The sequence below is a fragment of the Aegilops tauschii genome, chromosome 4 (genome assembly GCF_002575655.3).
Source record: "Aegilops tauschii subsp. strangulata cultivar AL8/78 chromosome 4, Aet v6.0, whole genome shotgun sequence".
Classification (NCBI taxonomy): Eukaryota; Viridiplantae; Streptophyta; class Magnoliopsida; order Poales; family Poaceae; genus Aegilops; species Aegilops tauschii.
The window spans coordinates 42,671,459-42,682,372 of NC_053038.3; the positions used below are offsets into that span (position 1 = coordinate 42,671,459).

The 10,914-nt window shown below is 47.4% G+C and overlaps 1 protein-coding gene across 1 annotated transcript; it reads right to left on the minus strand.

Moving 5' to 3' along the window:
* Nucleotides 1-6,082: 6,082 nt before the first annotated feature.
* Nucleotides 6,083-10,307, minus strand: LOC109733605 (zinc finger BED domain-containing protein RICESLEEPER 2). Its single transcript, XM_020292827.4, has 2 exons — nucleotides 10,114-10,307; nucleotides 6,083-8,679 (listed from the first exon to the last, which is right to left on the minus strand). The coding sequence occupies exon 2, from the start codon at nucleotides 8,644-8,646 to the stop codon at nucleotides 6,316-6,318; it is 2,331 nt and encodes a 776-aa protein (XP_020148416.1). The 5' UTR covers nucleotides 8,647-8,679; nucleotides 10,114-10,307; the 3' UTR covers nucleotides 6,083-6,315.
* Nucleotides 10,308-10,914: the final 607 nt, after the last annotated feature.

The window sequence follows — 10,914 nt, forward strand, 5'->3', positions numbered from 1 at the left end:
TGTGTGGATACACGGTTACGCTCTGGAACATGGTAATTTAAAAACTTGGTCTTGAGCATGTGGATACATCTTCTTGGCATTTGGAGGGCTTCGTCAAAGATTAATCGCGGTGCGGGTGCAGCCGGCTGCCTCAGCTGAGCTGTTGGAGCCACCGATGGGGATTGTGCGCGCCGGAAAAAAGGATAATCCCGAAATGGTATAGAGAGATCCAAGGCCAAGTTGATGGTTGGTTCAGAAACCAGGCCTAGACCCCGACCCACGCATGAATTACAAGGCATTTAGATTGGAAGAACAAAATGGGACCGTAAAATTATCAAAAGAGATTTGAAACGAACACTAGTTCCACACAATACATGTTTTCAATAATCAATGGTGAAAGAGCCTGGTGTCTTCATGTTTGATTTTGGTAATTGATGATAATCCCTATGAACTAGAGAAAAGTTCACATTTCAACCCCGAACTAACCAGTCTGTTTGATTTACAGCCCTCATCTTTGAAACCGGACACATTACACCCTCAACTTACGACGAAGTTCAAATGACAATCCTGGTCTATGTTTTTGGTTTAGTCAACCGGTTTTGACCGAAGTCAAAACTTACTCCGCGTTCACTGAGTAGCCAACTCACGCATGCTGCAGCATCCCTGAACTTACACCTCTCTCCCTCCATTCAGTCCCGACCGCAGTCTCCACCGCCGTCGCCGGGACGCTCCGACCTCCAACCAGCTCCGGCCCCAGCAGCCCCGCTGACACCGGCTACCGGAGACCGGTGGCTCCGCCACAACAACCCCACGCGCGGCGCCTGCATCGGCGTCCTCCGGTGCTCGCGCTGGACGAGCTCTCACCTGGGCCGAGATACGGCGCCCGCTTGCGCACATTCCCCTGTGTCGAGCGGCACCAGCTGCGTGGCGGCGGCCCATGCCGCCTCAAAGTCAGCTCGTGAGCAGCCGCAAAGACCGTGGGCAGTCCCCCCGGCTCCAACGAAACAACAATGGGGTACATACATGCATGCGTGCAGTGTGTGCCGCTGGGTGCTATGCTTGCTTCTTGGAAGTTGGACTTGGAACCATCCGTGCTGCGTGTGTCCATACGTGATCTGCTTGCTGTGTGTGGCTGTGTGCTCGGAGCGTGCGTGCGGCATTATGTGTGTGCTCGATCGAAAAGGGTCTGGCTTGGCCGTCTCTCCACACAACCGCCGCCACCGCAGCCGGCCACGACGGCGCTGGAGGAAGGGAAGCACCATGAAGGCCGAAGGCGATCGGCAGGGACGTGAGGCGTCCCGTCTGCTAGAGGAAGAGGAACAGCGTGCGTGCATCCTGCTTCCTGCTCGCTCCGGCAGCCGCCCTGGTCAACCATGTCCTCGTCCCGAGTTCCCCCTGCATCGCAGACCATGCTGACGTGGTCTAGCTGAGCGGCTGGTCTTTCCCACCTTTTCCAGAGTTTCGCCGTGCCCTGTGGGTCTCCCTGGCCTAGCGCCGCCGGCCTGCTCCGCCGTGAGTCCTCGCCGGCGCAGCTCCCGCAACCCTAGCATCCCGTGCTTGCTTCCTCGGACGCGCCCCCTCTAGCATGCTCTCCCACGGCCTACTCCTGCAGCTCTCTCGAGGCTGGGTCGGCTCTGGTGGTGTGGAGCGGCTCGGGGCTAGAGATGGCTCGCGGGTAAAACGTGTGGGGGCGGTGTGGCGGCGGCGCCGGTCTCCAGTGGCCGGCGGCGGAGGTGGTGGTGGCGACGGCGGTGGAGACAGAGGAGGGAGTAGGTTTAGTTGCTGCATGCGTGACTTGGCTGCTGAGTCAGCGCCGAGAAGCTTGACTTTGGTCAAAACCGGTTGACCAGACCAAAAACAAGACCAGGGTTGTCTTTTGAACTTTGTTGTAAGTTAAGGGTGCAATATGCCCGGTTTTAAAGATGAGGCTTGTAAATCAGACCAAGTGATTAGTTCAGGGTTGAAAAGTGGACTTTTCTCGATGGACTAATGGTTGCCTTGACCTTGAGTTACATTTGAAGGGTTTGTCCATAATGATTTGCTTGAAGATCATTCGTTGGTTTCAAGTCTATAAGTATAAGATTATGTGTTGACCAAGGTGGTATTCAAAAATTTATCTAAAGATTGGTCATGTGAGAATTGAGCTTATTGCAAGCATGTCTTGAAGAAGAAGTTTGTGTGAACATTCATGTTTACCTTCAAGACATCATCTTTATGAAGAGAGAAGATAACACACAACGCATAGAAGATCTACCGTGTGAGATCATGTTATCCCATGTTATGAAGAGCATTGTCCATTACGCTTTGTGTACTAACCAATGATTCATGTGAGTTTTCCTTGTGGGATTAGGCATGTTTCCATGGGCGTGCATCAAAAGAAATATATCATATAACCCATGGAGGATGACATCAAGTGGTGACCGTCATCAAGATTGTGGTGTGCAAGTTTAAGTGGAGCATCACGGAGAGATCATGCTTGAAGTTTGCCGTCCATTGTGGTGACAATGAACTTGTGAAGATGTGCCGAAGGGTGGCTCACCCATAGTAGAGTATGGGGAGCAATCCACTAGTCTTCATCGAGAAAACGCAATCAAGAAGGTTGGTCCAACTTGAGGAAGTCAAGATCGTCATCATCTAGCTCAAGTAGACAATGTGCAAGTCAAAGGTTTGTCCTTGATAGGTTTTCTATTTTACCGGTCTCATGGTATTAGTTGGGAAACCGGCTTATAGGATTGATAGTCGTACTATCAAGGGGGGCTCTCGAGTGAGTAGCTTTATCGTATAGTTCGTAGAGAGCTCAAACCATTGCATCCTTGGCATCATCTTTCTTGATTCTCATTTGGCTTTTCTCTATGTGAGTTTTTGATCTTGTGGTCATCTCCATGACAAGCTCAACGAAAACAGAGTTCGCATGCACCATCTCTTATGTTTTTGATGTTGGAGTCTATGTCGGTTCTTCACTGATGGAGGTTTCACACCTCTATATCATATGCATATTCCCCTTGCCTCTTCTGAAGATTTCCAATCGTGATTTGACAACTCTTGTTGTTAGCTTTCCATCAAACTGAAGTTTGTCGAAATCAGAGTTTTTTTGCAGAAGTTTTTGCAATTTTGATCTTCCTTGCATCCATCTGTTTTACTTGGGATGTTTTGCTACTTCCTAGCGGTAGTACCGCTTAGGCGGTACTTCCGCTAACCAGTGTCGTTTTCACTTCCACTTATTTTTATGCTTTTGCTGCCCAATCTACTTGAGCGGTAGTACTGCTCCGGCAGAACTACTGCTCTTGTATTTCTGTCTCATTGGGTTGCGTTGACCATGCTAAGCGGTAGTACCGCTCCCCCAAGCAGTAGTACCGCTTGTGCACGACCAGGGCATAACGGTTGGATTCGGGGGGGGCTATTTAAGGGGGTCTTCTTCCCCAATGATTCTTATCCTTTGAGCTCATGTTTGTCCCTCATTGTTGAATTTCTTCGAGCTTGCTATCTCTGAGTCCCTCCAATGAATCTTGCTAGTTCTTGAGGGAAAACAGAGAGGAGATCTAGATCTACATTTTCACCAATCACTTTCTCCTCTGCGAGGGGAACCCCTTGGATTTAGATCTTGAAGTTCTTTGTATTCTCTTCTTCACTCTTCCTCTCTTATTCCTCCCTAACATTAATTGCTCTGGTGGGATTTGAGAGCGCAGGACTTGGGCACTCCGTGTGCCCTTGCCATTGCATTTGGTGCATAAGTTTGAGTTTTCCACGGTGATACGTGAAAGTGAAAAGTTGAGAGGCTTCTTACTCTTGGGTGTTTGGGCACCCTAGAGCTTGTTCCTCTTGGGTGCTTTTGTGCCCTAGACGATTGGTGTTGTCGAAGCTCAATCATTGTGGTGTAAAGCTTCGGGAGACTCCAATTAAGTTGTGGATAGTGCCTCGAGCAATTTGTACGGGTTCGGTGACCGCCCCCAAGGGTTGCTATTTGTACGGGTTCGGTGACCGCCCTCAGGGATCCCTTAGTGGAATCACTACATCTTGCATTGTGCGAGGGCATGAGGAGATTACGGTGGCCCTAGTGGCATTTTTGGGAGCATTGTGCCTTCACACCGCTCTAAACAGAGATTAGCATCCGCAAGTGTGAACTTCGCGATACATCACCGTCTCCGCATATGCCTCGGTTATCTCTTACCCGAACTCTTTACTTATGCACTTTCATTTGTGATAGCCATATTGTTTTATATTATATATCTTCCTATCACTTAGTTGTTTATCTTGCTTAGCATAACTTGTTGGTGCACATAGATGAGCCTAGTTGTTTTAGGTTTTGTGCTTCACAAATTAACCGCTAGTTTTATTTTGCAGTTGTTCAAGCCCAAACCGTATTTTAAAATGCCTATTCACACCCCCCCCTTCCTTTTAGGCGACATCCACGATCTTTCAAATGGCCATAGCAAAAGAAAAGTCGCCGGATAAGCAACCTGATGTTAAGCAATCATCCATAGCCCAAACGCATCCAGACATCAAACACTCCAGCAACGAGTGTCTCCATGAATCAACCATGCCACAAATACTGTAGTTTGGCGTATCCGCCATATTCAGGTGGGCAAGTACATCATATTTAGGCAGTGAGTGTTGACCTAATCGCCACAAGAAATATCGTACTTTTGCTGGGACTTGAGTGTGCCAAAGTGAAACCCAATCCTTCTGTAGCCAATCAGTGCTAGAAGAACCCGAGGTCTCTTCTAGCCAGCCTCCTCTGTTGTCAAATTTTGTATGGACTAACACCTTGTAGGCAGACCTGACACTAAAGAGCCCGTTCTTTTCTTTACTCCATGACCAGAAAGCAGTTACTCTACGTGTGCAAAGCGGGACGGAGAGGATGGCCTCGGCATCCATGGGTATGAACAATTGTCGCACCAAATCAACCTTCCAAGGAGCCGTTGTCTCATCTATAACCTCTCGAACAAATACTCGCATATCCGATGGAGAAACAATGATAAGTTTCATAGAGCACTCCCAGGGAAGCCAGATATGTCTCCAAATCTCGGTTGATGCTCCATCTCACATCCCGTCCCTCTACTGATCTCCAAATTGTGAGGTGTGGCTTCCCAGGGAAGCATCCAGAATGCCCGTGTGTGGATAGTAGACACTCTTGAGAATACGAGCGCTCGAGAGTTAGGCTCCATTAGTGACCTCCATGCTTGTCTGGCCAACAATGCAAGATTGAATAATTCAAGATCACGAAAGCCTAGATCACCCATGAATTTTGGTCGAGTAATCGCTTCCCAAGACACCCAAGCAACCTTTCTCTCACCATTCTTGTTGCCCCACCAAAGCTTGCAGATTATAGAATTTATACGCTCATATAGACCTCTTTGGAGTTTAAAACAAGCCATTGAATAAACTGGTTAGGACCTCCTTCCCTCCACAAGATAACATACGAACATTAAATTCAAAAAAATAACGAGATTTTTTAAAAAAAACTGAGTTTTGGGGATATCAAAGCTGGGTTCCCGATCTACTCCCGTGTGAAATTTTGTGAAAAAATACTAGGAAACATATTCGTGACAAAAAAGACAAAAAATTCCTATGTATGAAAAAAACTGTTTGGATGGATTATTATTGGGACTTTTTTATGAAGTTTCGCACGGGAGTAGATCGAGAACTCAGGTCTGATACCCCAAATTTCAGATTTGTTTTTTTGTTGTAATTTTGCATATAATATTCGTATAGGGGTGTGGAGCACTCCGGAGCTCCCGTGTATTTTCCCTTTTCACTCCTTCCCTCCACAAGATAACGTCTTTTCATGCTGCTACGGCCTAAAATGGTATCTGCTCAGCAACGGCATAAGCTTTCTTCAGAGTTCAGAACCACGCCCAGAGCCCCGCCCATGCGTGAACTACAAGGCATTTTACATCGGAAGAGCAGAATGGGACCGTGAAATTACCAAAAGAGATCTGAAACGAATACTAGCTCCACACAATACACATTCTGCAAGAGACGAACATGCAAATAACATTAAAACCAGCCTGCCGAGGTTGGATGCACAATCAGGACAGAAGGAAACGTACACAAGCAAGCCAACAGCAGACGATGACAACAAGCCAGCCAACAGGCCACGATCACACGGAACAACATGCAAACAGTATATCACTGGCGACAGCCTCACCCTGCAAGTATGTCACGGGCCCAGAATCTGAATTCGACAAGAATAATCAAGAGTACTCATTACATCTAATGGATAGCTCGAACATTATCAGTAACATTCTATGATCGAGAGCACTAGGCACAAACTAAGCTCAACACCAACCAAGTAGCCTTCTTCTGAAGGCTACCAACTAAGGGCTAAGGGACCAGTCACTCCATCTTCACCGCTACAGAACCCTGAGCTTCTGGAGGAGGCGGCGGAGAATACTGAAGCCAGTCTTTGGAGCAGAAAAGTGCCTCCACGATTTCAGGGCGCAGCGAGCTTCTATAGTCATCAAGCATCCGGCTTCCTGTTGTTGCCGCTGCAAATATGGAGCAGCCGCTGCTCACCATGGACATGGGGATGGCCAGGATATCACGGGCCATCTTCGCCAGTGTTGGAAACTTCAGGGTGTTGAGCTTCCACCAGTCCACGATTTCAAAGTCTTGGATGCGAGGCGTCAGGGCTTCTTCCAGGTACTGCTCCAGCTCAGACTTGGAGGGCTGGCTTATTGCTATCTCTGAAAGATACATGTCAAAGTCAAGGAGTCCATCCCCAGTAGAAGGTGGAGTTACTGCGTTGTTATTCGCATTGGCAGGCCCATTTTTATTAACTTCCCCTGGTGCGGCATAGGCTGGCGTCAGGGGCAGGGGCTGTGCAACATAATCCTTGTAAAGGTCATGAAGAGCATCATCCACCACCTTAACATACTTTGCTGCCTCCACACCATAGATTTTAGAATAACTGAATTCTACAAGTTTCATCTTGAAACGAGGGTCCATGACAACACCAATGGCTAGAACAAGGTTGCAATCCTTCCAGTACTTGTCAAACCTCTCATGCATTTCTTTGGCGATGCTACTGAAAACTGGATCTTCATGGGTTATGGCATTTGACAGTTCCAGCTGAAGTTTCCACGCCTCATGGAAAAATAAGTTGGAAGTTGGATTTGCCGCAGCCATGATGCTATGTGCAGAATCATACAGTAATTTCAAATAGTTGCAGGCAGCTTCCAACTTTTTCCAGTCTTCTGCAGAAGGTGACTCATTGTAGTTGTCATCACATGTCTCCAATGTGGTGAATGCCTGCCTATAATCCAAGGCAGCAAGCAGCATAAGGTAAGTGGTATTCCACTGTGTTGTAACATCAAGGCACAGGGTCTTAGTGCTGGGAATCTCCAGCTGCAGAGCAATCTCAGCAAACTTCTGCTCACGGGCAGAAGAAGCTTTTATGAACTTTATACTTTCACGGATACTGTAGATCACACCATGGATTGAAGCAATGACATCATGTGCAACTGCATTGAGGATATTGGCATAGCACCTCACAACAAACAGCTGGCCCTTAAGCATCAGGTTGTTCTTATTGGAGAGATGATCTCTCAGGTTTGCACTGTAGATATCATGTGATGAGCAATCATTATCCAATGTGACGGTGAATAGCTTGTCCTTCATGTTCCAGTCGGTAAGGCTTGAGCTAATAGCTTCACCAAGTGCATTCTCCGAATGAGGAGAAGACACCATCATGAAGTTAAGCATTCTTCGATGCACTTTCCAATCCGTGTCAATGAACTGCCCAGCAATAGAAACATAGCCAAGAGTCTGACTAGTTGTCCACAATCCTATGGTGAGGCTAATCCTTCCAGGCATAGTGTTCAATGCTTGCATTAGGTTGTTTTTCTCTTTCTGGTAAACGCCATACACCTCTGCCTCCATTGTTTCAACATCCGCAACCCTGAAACGAGGCTGCAGGCTCTCAGTAAAAGCAGTGAAGGCTGGCTGTTGAACAACATGAAGTGGGTAGTCATGCAAAATGATAAGCTTCGCCAGATGTGAGCTGCTACGGTCTTGATCAAATGTAGCATTTGCAAAGCCAGTATATCTGTAACGCCTCTTAGAAGGACGTTCTACGGTACCCTCACCATCGTTGTCAGTCACTCCTCCAATTGAACTCATTGCCAGCTTCCTCTCTTGGCTTTTTATCATAGGGCAAGAGCCAAGCGTGATGTGCCTCTTGAGATGGCTAGTACCTGCTATCTTTGTGCCAGAACTGTATGCAAAGGTTGCCTTGCATAGGTTGCAGCATGCACGTTGGCATCCCCTCTCCCCAGGAACAGGTTCAATAGTAAAGTGCTCCCATACTAATGACTTCTTTCTCCGGCGTCTTGATATGGTTGGTGGGGTCACCTCAGCGCTGACCAATTCGTGACCATGGGCCATCTCATCACCATTGACCATGTCATTCACTTGAACCATTTCATGACCATGGATCATGTCACTAACTTGAATCATCTCATTACCATGGATCATCTCATCATCATGGACCATCCCACTCCCTTCCACCATCTCGTCACCATGAACCATCTCATTCCCTTGAACCATATCATGCTCATGGATCATCTCGCCACTGTGAACCATTTCATTGCCATGGATCATCTCATCACCAACAACCATTTCACTTTCATGCACCATAGCATTTTCATTGCCATTTGGTTCGCCCATCCTATGAAAGATTATCTGATGGAACCCAAAAGCCTGTCAATTTGGAACAATTGATCAAATAAAATCATGTCAGATCAAATGTAGTTAAAACAGAACACTTGGAAAGTTGGAATAAGGCTGAGAAATCTTGCATAATTTCACTTTGATAATGTACATTATCCAGAAGAAATCTAAAAATCACTACTGCAAATTTATATGTTTGAGATTTCAAGTAGAGCAGATTTTCTGGAAGCTGGCAAGTTTGCCAATGTAAGGAACTGTGATCTCTTGAAAAGTAAAATGTCCAACAGTAAATAATTGAAGTATATTGTCCACATCGGGATAGATGCTCGCAATATTATACACATGTATCAAATATAACATGATGAAAGAAATCAATAGAAGAGTGGAGCTGTAGAAAGCCAGGAAAATAATGGAAGTAGGCCATTCAATTCGCTAAACAATCATAACAGAAAACAAGATTAAAGTTATAGGACAAGGCCCTGATTGGGAAATTCAGAGACATCAGCACATACGTTGTAAAAAATAAACACCACCCTAAGTGGCTTCTTATATACAAACGCGAATACATGCTATTCCTGGGAACAAGCTAAAAAGGCCATAGCCATAGCCAGAACTGTTGAGTATAAGTAGGTGCAGCACCAAAGGGGTGATATATAGCAACCTAGTGGATAGAACCTAGGTAGGCTCGTGTAAACAACCAAAACATCAAAGCATTGGCTATGCAAATGATAATCAAGAATGTTCTGTTCACAGAACTATCACATCTCCAGGGATATAATTACGGCTTCTAGGGGTCGATAAAATTACAGAATATATTTACTGCTATAAACATGTTAATTAGTGAGTGCGGTCACTTCACCTGCTCCTCTACCCCTGATGTGAACAACCGAACATTATCATCTGTTGCAAATGGCTGCGGCAGTCATGTTTGCAGCCAGACAAGGCCTAAACTCGGCCACATCTCCCATAACTAAACCAGCCCCTACGCAAAATATGACTGAGTAGCAGCTGCTTCCTACGGCAACGAGAATGAATCATCCTCCCAAACAAAAGAACAAAGGCACTACTCATAATTTGGACACGCGAAACTCCCCGCCGTTCGCTCATATTTGGACCGGCGAAACCCCCCGCCATTAGCTCGGCACGAGACAAACTAAAGAAAAACAAAACGACGGCATAGCCCGCATGCGGCCATTTCAGCACCCGCGGAAACCATCTGAATCTAAACCTCCATACGAACACACGCAGCCAATTCTCGAACGAAGCGCATGCTGCTCCACAGCAGATTCACACGGCCGAGCGCACGGCCAGAAAAGCGAACGGAACCAGATCTAGACATGCAATCGAATCCAGTCCGCGAGGCCGCGAGCGGCGCGGGCATGGATGGATGGGGAGGAGGCCTGCCTGGAGAGGCGCGGAGGAGGGAGGAGGAGGAGGAGGCTGTTTAGAGTTTGGGGGGCTTACGGAGGCGGAGGGGGGCCGGCGGGCGGAGATCCAACTCGAGGCGGGCGGTGCAGGATTGGGGCTCGGCCCAAGAAGAACGAAGGCCGAGCAAACCCTAGATCCGCCTTTTTCTTCTGCGGGCGGGCGGGCGGCCACGGGGGAGGAGAGGGACCGAGGACGGACCAGCGGGGCGAGGCGGAAAATTTCGTCGGGTCTGGGGGAAACGGAAAAGCGGGGGATGGACGGGGATTTATGGGCTCGCGGCCCACGGCCATGGGCTGCCGAGCTGGCACGGGCGTGAGGCTGCCGGCGGGCCATGGGTGGGGCTCGTCCGCGTGGACCGGCTATTTTTTGGGCAGTTTTCGGGACTCGCGGCTCACTTTCAATATTTTTATCCATGGGATGGGATGGGATTGGGGGGTGGACCGCGGACGCAGGCCAGGCAGGCTACGGCGTCCGATTTATGTAGGCCGACTTTCTCAAAAAAAAATGTGGGCGGATAAGCTTAAAGAGTTTGCGTTAGGGTATGGATCCAAAGAAGAAAAATGGCCCGGGAAGTTGAAAAGTTCACCTTTTGTTTGTGCGATCCTTCTAATTTGGAAACAAGATTCAAATCTATTACTCTCTTCGATCCATATTAATTTTAGAACTTTGTAATAAAGTTATACCAAAGGTGGGACAAATAATATGGATCGGAGAAAGTAACAAAGTTTACCGAAAGTACAAAGCACGTCAAACATAATAAAACTCTGCCTCCCGTCGGCGAAAACATACTCATGCATAGATAATAAAAGTACATAAGCATAGTTCAACCCTATATAG

Bases quoted from the DNA above. Each gene is read 5' to 3' on its own strand.
- LOC109733605 (XM_020292827.4), bottom strand. From the start codon at position 8,646: ATGGGCGAACCAAATGGCAATGAAAATGCTATGGTGCATGAAAGTGAA.